The 19891-nt window shown below is 44.1% G+C and overlaps 1 protein-coding gene across 1 annotated transcript; it reads right to left on the bottom strand.

The window, feature by feature from the left end:
* Positions 1–2344: 2344 nt before the first annotated feature.
* On the bottom strand, positions 2345–19652 carry PRLHR (prolactin releasing hormone receptor). Its single transcript, XM_085614646.1, has 2 exons — positions 19453–19652; positions 2345–3669 (listed from the first exon to the last, which is right to left on the bottom strand). The coding sequence occupies exon 2, from the start codon at positions 3660–3662 to the stop codon at positions 2601–2603; it is 1062 nt and encodes a 353-aa protein (XP_085470772.1). The 5' UTR covers positions 3663–3669; positions 19453–19652; the 3' UTR covers positions 2345–2600.
* Between the last annotated feature and the right edge of the window lie 239 nt (positions 19653–19891).

Below are 19891 nucleotides of genomic sequence, written 5' to 3'. Positions count from 1 at the left end.
CTTCTAAAAGATCTCATGCAGCCCTGTTTACCTACTCGGTGCCTTCCGCCCCATTTAACAACCCCAGCTGCAATCACTCAACTCCATGGAGGAAGCAGAAATGAACCCCGTACTTGCTGTGGCATCACTTTATGGCACATTCCAGATTCAAATGTGATGTGACACAAAGTACACCGAGACCCATTACAGCATCAGCTGGTGAATCTCATTGGCCGCCGGTGGTGGCACCGAATCCCTATCTCATGGTCCCTTCCCACATATAAAGGGACTAGTTACAAATTTTTTATTCAAAGCTTTGTTTAGTTGATTAGTGGCATTCAACAGCCAGCCCCAGCAGCAGCAAGACGTCTCTGTCTGTTCAGCTTCAGGCTCCCATTCACTGCCCTGCAGCCCCTCGAAGGAAAATTATACTTTCCAGGCGAATTTAAGTACTGACCAGCTGCTCTAACCAACTACCACTTGGTTCAAACTCTTTCATTTGGCTTTTAATTGATATAGCCTTCTGAAGCCCCTGCCTCCCAGTTTTGGAGCATCTAGGAATTACACCAATACTCTACAAGTAGTTTAAACTTTCAAACCAACTTGCTCACCATTGTCCTGAAGATGAACCCCAATAATTGGGTTCGAAACGCCGTCGACCACCCCACAACATGAATTCCTTATAACTTGTAAAAAATCAATTATGGAACTCAACTATATTGTTGTCAATGCGATGTCTTTTTAGCCACTATCACTATTTCACTCCACGCTTTTTTATGTGAGCACTCAAAAAATTGAATTTGTTTAAATAAATACCTGTCATCTTTTTGACCTACATGACCCTTTACGTACTTTGTTTTTTGCTCCCTACGGAATTGACTTCACTTCTTAAAAAACAAGTACCCCTTCTTGGGTCATCTTTCTTTAGGACCTTTTAGGCCATACCTGAACCATTGTCCTTAATTATTTGTTTAGTTGATTGGCATCTGATCTGCAAGTCTTGGTAATGGCTTGGGAGGCTCACAACTGACTGCATTGTTCTAGTTGGTCCCACTGGACAAGCCAACATGCATCAGAATGTATTCCACTGGTATTTTCACATGCCGCCAGCACAGTTCATTTATTGATGCCCTATGACTGACTAACACTTAACTCCCAACAAAAACCATCCGACAATACATTTTCCAGAATCCTATCCAGATACACGTATAATTTGCTCCACTACAACAGAACATATTCGACTAACCTTCTGACTCTCTATACATACAGCATGGCAGCCAAGCCAAACAGCTTGCCAAGTGTCCCTAACTCAAAAGCACACCTGATCGGCAATGCCAACCGGACACCTTAGTTACAATTCCTTAGCATCATCATACACACAACACATCACAAGATTCATGTACTTGGCCAAGCCGTGGTGCCTCAACAACACACCCGTAATCAGTATAATTAAACTTCACCTTACACCAACAGAACACATCAGACACAACCCCCGGCACCATCATACCCACAACATGGCATCAAATACATATAATTGGTTGGAAGTTGTCACTTCAACAGCATCACTACATTCTGTCACCAACATCCATATCAGAACATTTCTGAATAGTCTCGTTTAGCCATACCACGACCACATGGGCACAGCACGGCATCAAATAAGAAATACAATCAGTTAATACCATTGGTTTAGAGCACATCCCCCTCACCTGTTCGCCCCCAATGACAGGAAACTAATAGGGAATTCCTTTGGCACACACAACCATACACATAATGTGCTACAAAGAACCTTGAGATGACCAGCCACAACCAATCTGTCCAATTGTCTAATACGAACTGTTACAAAACAATCCAGAGCTTCCATGGTCAAAGTCAGCCCCCCAAAATCACCTTCACTCTGGCCAATGAAAATCCTAAAGCCCAGAAGGGCACCTTCTCCCCCAAAGCACTGAAGAACCATAAAAGTGGAAGATATGCTCTACAGAAATGTTGGAACATAACATTACATTTTCTACAGGGCCAATAGAGTAACGAATGTTCTATAATGAAACACAATATAGCCTCATGAAAACCATACTTGTTTGCCATAGTAAATAAGTTTTACTCCTGGAGAAAGCATTGTGAATTGCCTGCAATGGTGTTTTTCACTCAAATGTTAACCAGTTGCTACCTGGAACCCTAATAGCGGCAGATACGTGAATTGGGGCACAGGATTGTAATGGGATCTGCTCAGCATTGCTCAGTTTGGCAACACCAGTAATCTGCAACTACAGCTCAGGTGCCCTTGCTCACTGGTTGGATTCACCACCCCATCAACCCCCCAAACACCGTAGAAATGAAAAACTTGCACCACTCCTTAGCACACTCACAGATTACAAAAGTGTCCTTTATTCCAATGCAGAACCTACAAAAAGTCATTGGTGGCTGTTCTCGTTCGTGGCCAAAGATGTGGAAAAGGAGATTTTGTGGGATCAGGAGGGATCAGTGTTCTGTTTCCCAGACCAAAAGAACTGGGAAGCATTCAGAGATATCTTCAAGTCTGTTCTAGAACCCCTGTCACTGTTTATGTCCATCAAACACCTACTTCATAAAAGTGAGCGGACAGTTGGCAGTCCTCACTGGCGTCAGATTACCACACTCAGCGTGACGCTTTGTGAATAAGGCGCAACCTTGCGTTGCCAAACCACCAGCTTTTTGAGTTCCTCCCGGAAGCTGTCGTGGAGCCAAGCGTATATGAAGGGATTGTAGCAGGCCGAGCTCATGGCGAACCAGTGGCATAGCAGCTGCACCAGGTTGAAGTAGTACTTGTCAATCAGGTGGATATTGACGTCACGGAGCGTGTTGAAAACGTGCAGAGGAAGCCAGCAGATCCCAAACACCAGGCCTACAGTGACCAGAAGGCTGAAAGTTCGCTTGCGTCGTGCCTTGTCCCAATCGGCCTGGCTTTGGGTGACACTTCCTGGCATAACCCGGTTTTTCAGCTTGAGGGAGATCTTAGTGTAGGACAGCAGAATGACCAGCAGAGGGGCAAAGTAGGTGAGTGTGAGCAGGCTGAAAGCATAGGTCTGCCGCAGTGGTTCCTGGCTGCCCCAGAACTCCTCGCACAGAGTCACACCTTGCTCCTTAAGTTCCACGTAGTACGTGTGGGCTGTGGCAGGGAGGGCCAGGCAGCAGGCCACGATCCAGATAAACATCATGACATAGGCACTCAGTTGGAGGGATATTCGGCGTCGAAGTGGGTGGATGATGACGATATAGCGGTCAACAGCAATAGCGGCCATGGTGAAGATCGAGACGGACACAGTGACAGGCTGCAGGAACAGCACCAGGTAGCAGGCGGTGCTGCCAAACACCCAGCCGCGTGGCTCCAAGATGTAAGCCAAGGTGAGAGGGATGCAGGTGGAGCACATTAGCAAGTCTGAGAAGGCCAGGTTACCAATCAGGAAATTGGTGACGTTGTGCAACTTCTTGACACGCACAATGACACAGACCAGCAAGCAGTTGCCCGCGAGCCCAACAACCAGCACGGCACCATAGAGAAGGATGATGAAGGCCTTTAGCTGCTGGATGAGCTGCAACCCCTCGAAGGCAGCCGATGTCTCATTTCCTGCATAGCTGGGCAGGGCCGGCGGGGGCGGGATCACTGTGACGTGACTTGACCCGGTCTCTCCGTCGGCGTCATCCATCTTGGATCTGAGGAAATAAACACTCCATTAGAATATATTGCAAGAGACAGGAGCATCTTACTAGAATTATTGGTAGAGCTTGTCCTTTGCTATTATTTGCTGAAATGAATGTCTGTAAACCATTTCAGTGGTATTATTTTTATTTTTATTATTATTATTATTATTACTATTTGAATGTTAAGATGGTTAATGTTGTTTAGGCCGGTTTAGGCTGTGCTAATCTTTATGATTAAGAGCGTAATTTGTATCGTTATTAACGAAGATTAATCGGACTGATGTTATTTATTAACGTAATTATTATTGTTATTATTGCTCCTGTTATCAGTACTTTTTTTTTACATTTCTTTATTGGCATTTTTGATCAAGAATCTTCACATATGGAACAGGATACAGTTCTAGTCATATTCATACTGTGTATCAACAAACACATCTCAGTATATCGACATGGATTAAAGTTTGGAAGCCCATCACACAGTGCTATGGAGGGTATAGTGGGGAATCAAATAAAAGGAAATAAGGAAAGGATAGAACCTTAATCCCTTTGTCTTGTAAAGGAGTAGCCAATGTATTCATCATAAATTATAAAAACAGTCAATAACATCAGGAATTTCCTGCTGGCTCTGCCCAAGGCAGCTAACGGGAACTGTGAAGACATGAGTGGCAGGAGCATGTCACAACATGGCGGTGTAAACTAATGGGTGCTCCTGGGGGAACAAGGGAGAAGGAAGAACCTCTGCGTTTCCCTGCCGAGGGGGACGCCGGGCCTTCTACAGTGCCTGTAAAACATGTATGTGTGTGGATGGTTCTCTCAGTGCGGCAATCTAGTTAGCCATCTGGCTCCCTGCGGCGGGTTTCAGGGGGTGGCAAATTCAGGCTGTCAAACAACTTGAGAACATAAGTGGCCCGCATTGTGCCTGCTCCACCTCCTCCCTACACCTTACAATCATGTGTCATGGCCTCTGCCTCTGCTAGAGCCCATGTATGAGTCACCTGTAGCCAGTTCTTAATCAAGGGCATGTGAGAGGCCTTCCACTTCATGGCAATTAAACACTTTAAGAGGAGCAGTGCCAGATCAACCAGACTCAGGTAGTGTTTATTGCGTTTAATGGGGAAACAGACTTAACAACGTGGATTTTATACCACGATACAATCACAACACGGTCTCTACAATGACCGCGTTGTGCAGTGCCATTGCTACGCAAGTCGTTACAACGACTTGCACTAGATGGCGCTCTAGACTAAGGAATTGTATGAATTACTATTCCAACACCTTCCCTACTGTTGCACACACTGGAGTTGGAATAGTAAATCATACTATTCCTAAGTCCAGTGCGCCATCTAGCGCAAGTCGTTGTAACAACTTGTGTTGTAATGGCACTGCGTTGTAACAACGCGGTCGCTGTAACGACCGCGTTGTGATTGTATCACGGTGTAAAATCTGTGTTGTTAAGTACTATATTCAAAGCCCTGGTCCACTGCTTGAAGGTCAATTCTTTGTTGAGGGTATCCTCCCATTTGAGTTAATTCTGATTTAAGAGGTCCAGCATCTCCCCCTGTAAAGCCCCATACAGTACCGAGATCGCTCGACAGTTGAGCCCCTGTGTCAAGAAGCATTGCAAACCCAGATACAGTGGCTGCTCAGCCTGCCCCGGTGTCCCTATGTCCCCAATTGCTGCCACAAGTGCATTATGTGTTAGAAAGAGACCAGCACCAAGCTCATAAATTTCCTGCAGGCCCTGGAAGGATAGCAGAGCACCGGCATTGTATAGGTCACACAATTGGGTGATTACAGATTCTTGCCATGGAGAGGGATCATGGACCTCCAGCATAGTTTTCAAAGTGGGCATCCTCCAGAGGGGCAGCTGTGGTGCATATTTATTATTTATTTGTCGGACTTGTATAGCGCATAGCTGCCCCAGCGATGGTGCGTCCCAGCGTGACCAAAGACAATGAGGGTGGCTGGCGAGAGGGCAGTTATGCAACAGTGGGGAAAAGCCAGGTCTTGATAGTTTTTCGGAAAACCAAATGACTCTGGATCTCTCTGATTGAAACAGGAAGCAGATTCCAGAGTTGCGCCGCAAGACACTGGAACGAGCGGCCCCCAGCTCTCGCTCTCACAACACGAGGGACACTTACTAAGGCCTGATTGGCCGATCTAAGAGGCCGTCGAGGCACATATAGCTGAAGCAGCTTGGACAGACCCAGGGGAGCCTGTTGAGTAAGGGTCTTATGTGAAACACAAAGAGTTTTAAATTGTATTCGTTTCCCAACAGGCAACCAATGTAACTTGGGCAGGACATGGGAGACAGAAGCAGATCTCGGCATATGGGGTCGGTGCTTGCCTAGGCTGCATATATCGTTTCCAAATGAGCTTGGCAACTCGAGTGAGCAGACCCAGTCTCTGGGTGGTCATCCCGGGAAGAACAGCCAGTCCAGAACGTTCATGCCCCTCAAGTCTGCTTGGATCATGGCACCCTCCACCGTTCCATCAACGGCCAGCCAGCGCATAGGACCCTGCAATTGGGCTTCCGCGAAATATAGCTCCAGGTCTGGAACCCCAAATACCCCCTCAAGCATGGTTGGCTGAAGCATGGGGAGTGAGACTTGCTTCCAGCAGGAACCCACACAAGCTCAGACTCCAGGCTCCTCAAACAGCTGAAAAAAGACATAGGCAGTATCACTTGCAGAACTGCAAAGAAATAAACGTGCCTTGGAAGAACTAGCACCTTTGCCACCGATGCCCTGCCCATAGGAGAGAAAGGCAATCAGGTCCAAAAGCGCATGGGCTGGTGAATAGAGGCCAGGGCCTTACCATGATTACCATCTAGTGGATACAGGTTGTCGTGGTAGACATTTACACCAAGGTAACAAAAGGTGTCAAACCCCCAAGCTCTTCTCTACGTTCTGGCTCAATCATGTGGATCAGGAAGATACAAGACTTTCCCCAGCTAACCTTGAGGCTTGCCATCTCTCCAAAGAGATCAAGCAGGTCATAGAGGGACGGTAGTGAGTGGGAATAGTCTCTCAGATATACTAACAAATCGTCTGCATATAAAGAAGCAGTGTGCAAGTCCAGTTCCACCTGAATACCTCAGAGTTGGCCCCGGGCATGCAGCATGACAGCAAGTGGATCTATTGTGAGCGCGAAGAGCACCAGAGATAAAGAGCACCCTTAACGGGTCTCTCTGTCTATGGAGAAAGACCGCTAGATCTGACGGCCGGTGTGAACCCGCACCACTGGAGCGGTATACAAGAGCTTGGCCCGACCCAAGAAATTAGGACTCATTCCAAACTCCTCCAACATCTGAAGCAGATTATACCAACTAAGTATGCCAGTGAAAGGTCAGTCTCCCTAGTCCTTTTATCCATAATATGACACAAATGTCAAATGTTTGAGTGCATTGCCCTTTGTTGCACTAACCCACATTGGTTCGAACGAACCAGGGAACAAAGTATCCTGAGCAATCTATCGGCCAGTACTTTACTCAGAATTTTATTGCCAATGTTCAACATTGAAAACTGGCAATAAGCACTCACCTCAAGGGGGCCCCTGCCCGGTTTGGGAAGCAGCACTATGAGAGCCTCGTGAAGAGACCTTGGTAGAACGTCCTGCTGGTGTGCTTAATGGTACATTTCCAGTAGACGAGAAGCAAGGGTGGCCCTAAAGGCCATGTAGTACTCTACAAGGAATCAGTCTGTGCCCAGGGTTTTACTGCATGCCATCTGGGGAATTGCCAGCTTAATCTTCTCTGTTTCAAGAGGTTGCTCCATGTCCAGCAGCTGCAGTGGATTGTTCCTATTATTATTACTATTTTTGTTTGTATTATGCAGTGTAGTGTAGTAGTACTTTTACATCAGTATTTTATTACTATTATAATTTATCTAATGATTACAATGATGATGATGTCAATGACACTTTTCAAATCTGGCACTAGTCTTTCTTGTGTGAGTGTGTGGGCTCGTGAGTTCATGTGTGTGTGTTTATGTGTATATATGTGTGCGTCTGCGTTTATGTGTGTGTGCATGTGTATGCGCATGTGCATGTTGAATACATCCTAATCATTCAAATCACTGCCCCTTTTCCTCTTTTTCCTCCGACAACGTTCGTCTCCAGATGTATGAGTTAACATCTGGGCCGGACTGGCAGTAGTAGGCATCCGATGTTTGCCAGGAAGCTGGAAGAATAGGGTCTAGTTTTTGAGTGATGAGGGGCTGGTTTTATTACTGGGGGCAGGTCTTACAGCGATGCTGCAATAACAGCCCCCAGTAACAAAAGCAGCACTGCGGGCCGGTTTTGTCAAGCAGCAGTGCTTCCTGCTCGCTTATTGCCCCCCACCAACCAGGGTTCGAGATGGGTAAGACAAAATTGCCAGGGTTGCTTTGGGTTTCCAGTCCAGCCCTGGTTAACAGTTTGGAAATAAATCATTATGATAAATGAGGAGAAACCGGCAGCAATTTTACTCAAGTCGATGGTACACATTTTAATGACTGCATGTGGGTGAAATTCTGAACTGACCTTGCTTCGGACTTGCAGGGCTCTACTGCTTAATTTTCCCTCCTATTTTCTCCCCTAATTTGTGCAATCTGTGTTTTAGCTATACACCCCGCTCCCTTTTTGTCTCAGCAAGTGAGTGACACACAAGATGACCCCCCCCTGCCCCAAGAAACAGACATATTATACCTCAAAGGCTGAGCTGAGTGTGCTCTGAGACTGTAGTAATCTGCTGTTTGTGTTTAAACTGTGTCTGGAAAGGGTATGTAGCACTCGTTTTTGGGGTAAGAGAGTGAGTTTTTAAATGTGGGAAAACCAGTATTGTAAGAGACCTAGTTTAGGCCCTTATCTGCAGAACTTCAGAGTGTGGATTGAGCCTGTCTGTCTTTGAATGTCTTTTCTAATTTTTGCAATGATTTTGATTTGTCAGTGAATGTATCTAAGACCAAGTACATGGTGTTTAACAAAGGGAAAGGTGTGAAGGGTCATATATACATGAATAATGATTTGCTTGAAAGAACTAATGTTATGACTTATTTGGGGGTAGTATTTGAAAATAAGCTGGATTGGAGGCCGCAAATTGATGTGCTTAACCTTAAATTTTCTCAGCTTTCGGGATGCCTTGTTAAAGATCAGAAATTATCCCAATCGAAAATAATTGGCCCCCCCATTAAAATATTCAATGTAAGGATAAACTCAGCGATCCTTTATGGAGCTGAACTCTGGGGCTTTGCCAATCTTTCCGTTCTGGTCAAGGCACAACTTAAATTTTTTCGAATGCTTACGGGCCTGCCCAGTTCTACCCCATTGAAACCGTTGTTACTGGATCTTGGTTGCCACTCTTTCGATGACATTGCTAGGTACAAACCTTTGGCCTATTGGAGGCGACTATGGACAGTACCTGAACTAGGCCCCTATGCTAAAGCCTTTCTTGACGTCCGTTCCATCATGGGAGCAGGTAATATTCCCTGGTTCCGACAGGTTAGGCAACTACTAGACTCCATGGGTTTGGGAATTTTGTGGTCAGACCCAGGTAACAACTCCTTCCCCTCTAAAAAAGATTTTAAAAGCCTGTACTGGTCAATGGTCCTACAAAAACAACTATCCTCAGTTGCAGCCGACTCTTTGACAGGCAGATTTCATGTTCAAAAGAAAACCCCACTCCTTGAACCTTATTGGGATACCATCACCAGACCCAAAGACAGGAAACTTTATCACCAGTTTAGAGTTGGTACATTACCAACTAATCTTTTTACAAAAAAATGGAAGGGTGCATCATGTGATTCCTGTAACTGGTGTATGGACTGCGTTGATTCAGTGGGTCATGTTTTCTTTGTCTGCCCAGCTTACGCTGCCCCACGGGCTAAATGGCTTAAACCCTTATGTCGAACGCTGGGAACGAGACAAAGCCTAGAAGCACTGGATATTTTGCGTTTTGATACTAGTGAACTTATCGTAATTGCAGTCTCTAAATTCTTAGCTTGGGCCTGGCTCATCAGAATTAGGAGGCACCAAAATTAATGAACTATGGTTTCCTGTGATTTTATTGTGAATTGTAGTAACAGTTTTAATACTTGTTTGGTTGCATTTTTATTTTGTAAAATATCTTTTTTGATGAAATTATAGATAATAAAGACTTATGAAATGAAATGAAATGACTGCATGTGGGTGAAATTCTGAACTGACCTTGCTTCGGACTTGCAGGGCTCTACTGCTTAATTTTCCCTCCTATTTTCTCCCCTAATTTGTGCAATCTGTGTTTTAGCTATACACCCCGCTCCCTTTTTGTCTCAGCAAGTGAGTGACACACAAGATGACCCCCCCCTTGCCCCAAGAAACAGACATATTATACCTCAAAGGCTGAGCTGAGTGTGCTCTGAGACTGTAGTAATCTGCTGTTTGTGTTTAAACTGTGTCTGGAAAGGGTATGTAGCACTCGTTTTTGGGGTAAGAGAGTGAGTTTTTAAATGTGGGAAAACCAGTATTGTAAGAGACCTAGTTTAGGCCCTTATCTGCAGAACTTCAGAGTGTGGATTGAGCCTGTCTGTCTTTGAATGTCTTTTCTAATTTTTGCAATGATTTTGATTTGTCAGTGAATGTATCTAAGACCAAGTACATGGTGTTTAACAAAGGGAAAGGTGTGAAGGGTCATATATACATGAATAATGATTTGCTTGAAAGAACTAATGTTATGACTTATTTGGGGGTAGTATTTGAAAATAAGCTGGATTGGAGGCCGCAAATTGATGTGCTTAACCTTAAATTTTCTCAGCTTTCGGGATGCCTTGTTAAAGATCAGAAATTATCCCAATCGAAAATAATTGGCCCCCCCATTAAAATATTCAATGTAAGGATAAACTCAGCGATCCTTTATGGAGCTGAACTCTGGGGCTTTGCCAATCTTTCCGTTCTGGTCAAGGCACAACTTAAATTTTTTCGAATGCTTACGGGCCTGCCCAGTTCTACCCCATTGAAACCGTTGTTACTGGATCTTGGTTGCCACTCTTTCGATGACATTGCTAGGTACAAACCTTTGGCCTATTGGAGGCGACTATGGACAGTACCTGAACTAGGCCCCTATGCTAAAGCCTTTCTTGACGTCCGTTCCATCATGGGAGCAGGTAATATTCCCTGGTTCCGACAGGTTAGGCAACTACTAGACTCCATGGGTTTGGGAATTTTTTGGTCAGACCCAGGTAACAACTCCTTCCCCTCTAAAAAAGATTTTAAAAGCCTGTACTGGTCAATGGTCCTACAAAAACAACTATCCTCAGTTGCAGCCGACTCTTTGACAGGCAGATTTCATGTTCAAAAGAAAACCCCACTCCTTGAACCTTATTGGGATACCATCACCAGACCCAAAGACAGGAAACTTTATCACCAGTTTAGAGTTGGTACATTACCAACTAATCTTTTTACAAAAAAATGGAAGGGTGCATCATGTGATTCCTGTAACTGGTGTATGGACTGCGTTGATTCAGTGGGTCATGTTTTCTTTGTCTGCCCAGCTTACGCTGCCCCACGGGCTAAATGGCTTAAACCCTTATGTCGAACGCTGGGAACGAGACAAAGCCTAGAAGCACTGGATATTTTGCGTTTTGATACTAGTGAACTTATCGTAATTGCAGTCTCTAAATTCTTAGCTTGGGCCTGGCTCATCAGAATTAGGAGGCACCAAAATTAATGAACTATGGTTTCCTGTGATTTTATTGTGAATTGTAGTAACAGTTTTAATACTTGTTTGGTTGCATTTTTATTTTGTAAAATATCTTTTTTGATGAAATTATAGATAATAAAGACTTATGAAATGAAATGAAATGACTGCATGTGGGTGAAATTCTGAACTGACCTTGCTTCGGACTTGCAGGGCTCTACTGCTTAATTTTCCCTCCTATTTTCTCCCCTAATTTGTGCAATCTGTGTTTTAGCTATACACCCCGCTCCCTTTTTGTCTCAGCAAGTGAGTGACACACAAGATGACCCCCCCCTTGCCCCAAGAAACATACATATTATACCTCAAAGGCTGAGCTGAGTGTGCTCTGAGACTGTAGTAATCTGCTGTTTGTGTTTAAACTGTGTCTGGAAAGGGTATGTAGCACTCGTTTTTGGGGTAAGAGAGTGAGTTTTTAAATGTGGGAAAACCAGTATTGTAAGAGACCTAGTTTAGGCCCTTATCTGCAGAACTTCAGAGTGTGGATTGAGCCTGTCTGTCTTTGAATGTCTTTTCTAATTTTTGCAATGATTTTGATTTGTCAGTGAATGTATCTAAGACCAAGTACATGGTGTTTAACAAAGGGAAAGGTGTGAAGGGTCATATATACATGAATAATGATTTGCTTGAAAGAACTAATGTTATGACTTATTTGGGGGTAGTATTTGAAAATAAGCTGGATTGGAGGCCGCAAATTGATGTGCTTAACCTTAAATTTTCTCAGCTTTCGGGATGCCTTGTTAAAGATCAGAAATTATCCCAATCGAAAATAATTGGCCCCCCCATTAAAATATTCAATGTAAGGATAAACTCAGCGATCCTTTATGGAGCTGAACTCTGGGGCTTTGCCAATCTTTCCGTTCTGGTCAAGGCACAACTTAAATTTTTTCGAATGCTTACGGGCCTGCCCAGTTCTACCCCATTGAAACCGTTGTTACTGGATCTTGGTTGCCACTCTTTCGATGACATTGCTAGGTACAAACCTTTGGCCTATTGGAGGCGACTATGGACAGTACCTGAACTAGGCCCCTATGCTAAAGCCTTTCTTGACGTCCGTTCCATCATGGGAGCAGGTAATATTCCCTGGTTCCGACAGGTTAGGCAACTACTAGACTCCATGGGTTTGGGAATTTTGTGGTCAGACCCAGGTAACAACTCCTTCCCCTCTAAAAAAGATTTTAAAAGCCTGTACTGGTCAATGGTCCTACAAAAACAACTATCCTCAGTTGCAGCCGACTCTTTGACAGGCAGATTTCATGTTCAAAAGAAAACCCCACTCCTTGAACCTTATTGGGATACCATCACCAGACCCAAAGACAGGAAACTTTATCACCAGTTTAGAGTTGGTACATTACCAACTAATCTTTTTACAAAAAAATGGAAGGGTGCATCATGTGATTCCTGTAACTGGTGTATGGACTGCGTTGATTCAGTGGGTCATGTTTTCTTTGTCTGCCCAGCTTACGCTGCCCCACGGGCTAAATGGCTTAAACCCTTATGTCGAACGCTGGGAACGAGACAAAGCCTAGAAGCACTGGATATTTTGCGTTTTGATACTAGTGAACTTATCGTAATTGCAGTCTCTAAATTCTTAGCTTGGGCCTGGCTCATCAGAATTAGGAGGCACCAAAATTAATGAACTATGGTTTCCTGTGATTTTATTGTGAATTGTAGTAACAGTTTTAATACTTGTTTGGTTGCATTTTTATTTTGTAAAATATCTTTTTTGATGAAATTATAGATAATAAAGACTTATGAAATGAAATGAAATGACTGCATGTGGGTGAAATTCTGAACTGACCTTGCTTCGGACTTGCAGGGCTCTACTGCTTAATTTTCCCTCCTATTTTCTCCCCTAATTTGTGCAATCTGTGTTTTAGCTATACACCCCGCTCCCTTTTTGTCTCAGCAAGTGAGTGACACACAAGATGACCCCCCCCTTGCCCCAAGAAACAGACATATTATACCTCAAAGGCTGAGCTGAGTGTGCTCTGAGACTGTAGTAATCTGCTGTTTGTGTTTAAACTGTGTCTGGAAAGGGTATGTAGCACTCGTTTTTGGGGTAAGAGAGTGAGTTTTTAAATGTGGGAAAACCAGTATTGTAAGAGACCTAGTTTAGGCCCTTATCTGCAGAACTTCAGAGTGTGGATTGAGCCTGTCTGTCTCCAAGGAGATTCTGAATTGAGGAGAAGCTCCCAGCCCCCTGCCTAGCAGCCTGAGCTTGAGGTCACATGTCACTTATATAAGTTGCTATTGGACGTTACATCAGTGCTCTGATTGGCTGCTGTTTCTGGTGTTTCTATTGGGCTTAGGATTAGTGTTCTGATTGGTTGATAGGTCTATGGTTCTGATTGGTGCCTGGGTTAGTGATTCTATTGGACGTAGGACTTAGGGTAAATGTTCTGATTGCCGGATACGTTTAGGGTTTCAAATTGGATCCTGGGGCTAGGGTTTCTATTGGGCATAGTGCTTAGGGTTTAGTTTCTGATTAGATGTTAGGACTGGGGCTGTGATTGGCTGTATGGGCCTGCTCTCCTATAGGTCCTAGGGCTTAGGGCTAGTAGTTTGATTGGTTAGGATTAGGGCTAGGGTTCCCATTGGCCAAAGGGGTCACCTGAACACTAGGGCTATTTAAGGTCAGGGTTCAGGGCGATCAGTTTGGGCATCGAGGCTAAGGGCAAAGAGGACAAGGGCAGTTGCCTGTTTGGGCCTGTTTGGGACTGTTTGGGCCTAGGGCCAGAGATGTTGCCCATTTTCTCCAACACCAGCACCCACCCTACCCCATCCACACCCACAACCACAATCAGAGTAACACACTCACAGCAAATGTACTCTTCAAACCCTATACACTTTCCAATGCCTCAACACCCACTATAAAATTCCACAACCCACACCTTTACACCGTTTTCCCCAACTACCACACAATGGCACCATTACACACACACAAAACACCACTCTATACTATACCACTAACTAATCCCCACATTACCAACACAAACCAAATCCACACCATACTTAACTATATCCCATCCAGACACACGCTCCCTGCTCTAATTACTCCTAACAGACCCCCTTCTGTCACCAACAAACCTATACTCAGCCTACCATATTTTCATCCACCAACACCTTCCTCTTCTTTTTACCACAAAAACACAAGCACACAACCCTTACAATCGAATGCACCACATATATTTCCTCTTTCTGCAATCAAACCTTATGCAAACACTCTTAACTCTTGTTCATCCGCTCTCACGAACTACATGCACTCTTTTCCAAAACACATCACTACCCCCTTTACCTTGCTGCTTCCACTCACCAGCAATACTTTACTTTGACATTTTCCACAGAAAACAAATACATCATCACCTTCTCTCACTAATCCTCAAAAACAAAACATAACACACACCAGCACAACAAAAGCTCACACACACACAACACCTTATAATACTTTCCGTCACAAACTAGAAACACACATCCACACCCACCTTCCCGACTACACAAATAATATACGCCCTAAACCAACTCCACCGCCAAGCTTTCTCTCTTCCCCCACCTCTAACACATATGCAGCAACACAGAAACTCTTTTAACTGCCTCTCATCCATTGAACAATTTAGAACCTTACAACATGAACCACATACTACATCAGCACCCTTAACTCATCCACCGTCCACCCTAAACAGACGCAAATAAAATAAGCAACATGCCACTCTTCACAGTTCCTCATCTCCATGTCTACTGCACAACATGGCTTCTTCACAAAAACAACACAGCTCACCAACTCACTCAAACACCATCTCCATCACCTACACATGTGTAGCCCGAGCCTTCACGTCTACCCGGATCCTCGCAAGCTCCCCAGGTTATTCGCGTTATCATACGCCTCTGCCTCGGATTTATCGGCTACCTCGCAACTATTACGTTGTCATTATCTGGGCTCCCGCCCTAAGGCTTCATTGCGTTTCCTAACGCTACCAACACGGACGTACCGGCTCCCTCGTAACCCTTTACGTATCCAGGAATTGGCCGGACTCGTATCTGACGGGCCATAATACTCAACTTAGTGGCTCACCGTTATTCTGGTAAGCCCTAGCGCGACTCACTACTCCTTGCAGCTTGCGCTCACGCACTTCCCTACCTCCTTGGTTACCCTCCGGTTCCCCCGCAGGTTAACTTTCCCCCCTCCACGAAATTCTGAACATCCTACGAGTCCCCGCCTTCAACACCAGCGTTCGTTTTTGATGTATGAGACGGAATTGCGCATCACACACCACCTAGTGTGGATCATCTCCCCTTCCCGCTCCCTGCACTGCTTCCCCCCAGGCAACTAATTGTCATTCTCCTGTCCTGAAGAGATCCCACCACTCGCCAAGGGATCGAAACGTCGTCGACAACCATTTCTAAACTCCATTGTATTGCAAATTGAAATGTCGGAGTATGAAATGTCTTACTGACTTTTTGTTAATAACTACCTTCGTGCACCAAAAAGTCACCTTTTAAATCACTTGCCTGGGTACCGGAAATCGGCTGATTTCCTCTTACCCTGCCACCAACTCACTCACTGTTTTATTTTTTTCCCTCACTATTTACTGTAATTTACCAGTAATTTCTGCACTGTCTTCAAACATAAAACCCAATTTTTCATTGTACTAATTGTGGCATCTTAATTTACTCTACTTGAATGGGACCATTGTTCCTTTACAAAAATGTATACACCCTCGGTCCCTTCTGACTCCTAGGGTCTCCTTGTTCCTTATAATCTCAACTGGGTGACATTCTACCTTCAAAACATAACAGATGTCATCCATTCCCTCCGTTTTCCATACTTCACAAAGATAAGGGTGCCTGATGACACTATCATCTCACCCATGCTTTTCAACATTTACATGAAGTCTTTACTGACACTGATCAATTTCCCTCACATGCTATAACTATTCAGATGACACACAAATACTCCTTAAACTGGAAAGCCCCAAAGACATTGGAAACTCACAAATTTTCAGTTGTCTCGTAGCCGTGAATCAGTGGATGACATGGCATGGACCCATCTCAAAATGAATGCTTCCAAAACGTAAATACTCAAGTGTGGCGATTGGAAAAATTATGACCCACTCGCAGCCAGGCCTGAAGATCTGGGAACACCGCCTAAAGTATCTAAGGAAGTAAGAAACTTTGGAATTACTATGGACTCAGAGCTATAAATGAATGCCCAAGTGGACAATCTACAAGATCAAGCTTTGTTACAGTAAAAACTCTGCGATGCATCTTCCTCCACCTGGGATTTCCACACAAGGGCCAGGCTACTATCTCTCTTGTTCTGTCTAAACTTGATTATGCCACTAGCCCAAGAGCGGCCCGTGCAGGTAAGAGCAGTAGGGTGGGGTGGGAGGAACTTGACAGACGACGAAAGAAAATGAAATAATTAATTTTCCCTTGTTGTCGTCGTCTGTCGAGTCTCCCGCCCCACCACCCCACTGCTCTTACCTGCAGGGGCCACTCCTGCAATAGCCTCTACCACGGATCATCTTTAACAACTATGAAAAGACTACAATGGTTCAAAACTCTGGTGCCAGACTACTCTTACATATAAACCCACAAGCCCAAATTTCCCCTACCTTGAAGGCCCTACATCGGCTACCGGTTGCCAGAAGATCCACATTGAAGCTGCTTTGTATCACCGACAAAGCAATACATGGAACAGGAACGCCCTTCATCAGGAATAAAATCACCAAATACATTCAACAAAGGAATCTTCGCTCTAGATTGAAACCTTGCATCAAAATCTCAGGATACAAGAAAAAAAACATACGTGGCACATTCTTCTCTGTTCAAGCAGCTAAACTATGAAACTCTTTACCCCCAAACATAAGATCCACGGATAACTATCTGACCTTCAGAAGCCTACTCAGGAGTTGGCTCCTCCCCACATAACTAGCAAACTCAAACAGATATATGCAGCATATCCCTCTGTATACAAGCATTTTATTTGGACTATAGATGTGTACCTACATATGTGTATTGCTTTGTATAAACATATATAATAATTATGTTTATAAATATATAGATATTTGTTGGTTCTGCTTAATAATTGTATATATTACTTATGGATATATTATTCTATGTTTAACATGTATTTAGGTGACTGCATAAATAAGTACTTTTTATCATAACTATTTATTGACAATTGCTTCACAATTGAATTTTCTCCAAAAAAATATAAAAAACAAATAAATTAGCTTAAAAAGTAAAGCAACACTTGAAAGTCTGAGGGGCATATCAACAAGGGCTTTATCTCTGCTTTTTTGGCTTTAAAAGCCAAAAAAGCAGAGATAAAACTAGCGCCCTATCAACAACAGGGTGCTAACATGCAAATTCGCATGTTAGCACCCTTTTACTCTACGCTTCCCCTTGCATCTCTAATGAGATGCAAAGGGGGCGTTCCAGAGTAAAATAATAGGAGAAATGTCGCTAAGCGACATTTCTCCTATTATCAAGAATATCGCTAACCCTGTTAGAGACAAAAAAAGCAGCGCTAACCGCGGTTAACGCTGCTTTTTTACGTCTGGTATTTTTCTGACTTAGCCATGATATCCTATGGGAGGAGGATATCATGGCTAAGTTTGCCTGTCCCTATCAACAAGTTAACGTGAGATTATCGCTGGGTTTCCAGCGATAATCTCACGTTAGCCTGTTAGCGTGAGGATTTTTATCGCTATTGAGATAAGCGTTGCTAATAGCACGCTATCTCAGCGATAAAAATTCACGCTAGCCGGCGATAATTATCCTAGCGCTAAGTGCGCTTAGAGATAATTATCGCCGGTTGTTGTTGATATGCCCCTGAGTTTTTTAAATACAACTTAAATTTACATATATAACCTCCCTTATACATATACACCTTTCATGTACTTATGTATCTTTATATGTATTACTTTACTTCTATTCGGCATCTCCAACGCACTACCCTATTTCTTACCCTATACCTCTCTGAATATATCCTCTACCTCCACTCTCTGACTCATCTCAAACCCCATTCTACTACTATGATCCACAAAATAACCCTTTCTAGACTCTTCCCTCCTCTACCCTTCCTTGCATCATCTCATACCTATTTTACTATTCAGATTTCCCAAACAAGCCTTTTTAAACCTTTCCCTCTGACTCTCCCCCCCCCACATCCCCTTTAACTCATCCCAAACTTCATCTGACTGCTCGGAGCTCCAAACACAGAAACCAACGCTTTCTAGACCCTTCCCTCTTCCATTCCTCCACTATCCTTTTCAATTCAACTAACAGACTAACATGTCCACCGCTCAAATTAATTTAATATTTCCCTATGCTATTTCACCACTAATTCTGTTTGGGTTCTGGAGTAGCGTGCTACCTGCCAAAAAACACTTTGACACCTCATCAGGGGTAGCAAGCACTATATAAATGAAAACCCTTCCCTCTTCTACCCCTCCACTATTCTTTTTCAATCCAAATAATAGACTCACATGTCCACCTCTGAAATTAATTTAATATCTCCCTATTCTAAATCACCACTAACCCTTTTGGGTTCTGGAGTAGCGTGCTACTGGCGAAAAAGGATTTCGACACCTCATCAGGGGTAGTAAGCGCTATATAAATGCAATTACAATTACAGCAAGTACCCAGTTCACTACTCGGTCAGACAACGAGGGTAATAAATTCTCTATTTGCATCATGGTGATCCCACTAAGGTCCTAGCTCTATAAATGCAATGAATGCCTATATAAACGCCCTCGCACGTCATGCATGCACGCTTAAAGACACCAAAAGTAAATTTGTGAAATAACATTTAAAAATGTTACAAAAAATGAATGTTTCTATAATTCAAAAGCTGAATTGTCATCAAAGACTTTAATAACCGTTTTTTTTATTTACTGCCCAACTCAATGGCACTCATTTTGTCAACCTTAAAAAGAAAACAAAACATCGAGTCAAGGCCATCGGTGTTTTGGCGCTAGATGGTTGTGTAGTCCACTGAACTGTCACATGGTCTCCCCATAAACATTGAAACATATAGATGGAAAGCAAACGCACTGCAGAATGCCTAGGCGCCCGCTTACCTGCAGAGCGCCCTGCGCGGGAAGTCTCACACCTGGAGAGCTCGGCTGGTCCCCATCACAGGCAGCGGATTCCGGGCAGTGCGACGGAGCCGCCAAAGTATCTCCCTAGATGAGCCCTGGCGGGGCAGGGTGCTCCTGCCCGGCCCCTCCCCTCAGAGCGCCAGGACGCGGAAGATAAACTATTGGCTGCCGCCTGGCAGCCGCGAGACATGTCGAGGGGACTGTGCGCTGCGGAATAAAACATCACAGCTCAATCACGGAATCAACAACACCAGAGCCGAGGCCAGGAGACGAGAGTGGCAGCCTGACGAGCACGTGTGCTCCTGCATGACTAATAGCGTCACACCCCCACTAGATAGATAGATAGCTGGCGGGGTAGAGCGCCTGCTTCCGAGATTGTGTTCACAGTTCAAGTTGTAATCCCTGCAAGATTGACAAC

This window comes from Triturus cristatus, chromosome 1_2 (assembly GCF_964204655.1).
Source record: "Triturus cristatus chromosome 1_2, aTriCri1.1, whole genome shotgun sequence".
In the NCBI taxonomy this organism is placed as follows: Eukaryota; Metazoa; Chordata; class Amphibia; order Caudata; family Salamandridae; genus Triturus; species Triturus cristatus.
This window is presented reverse-complemented; position numbering and strand designations above follow the sequence as displayed.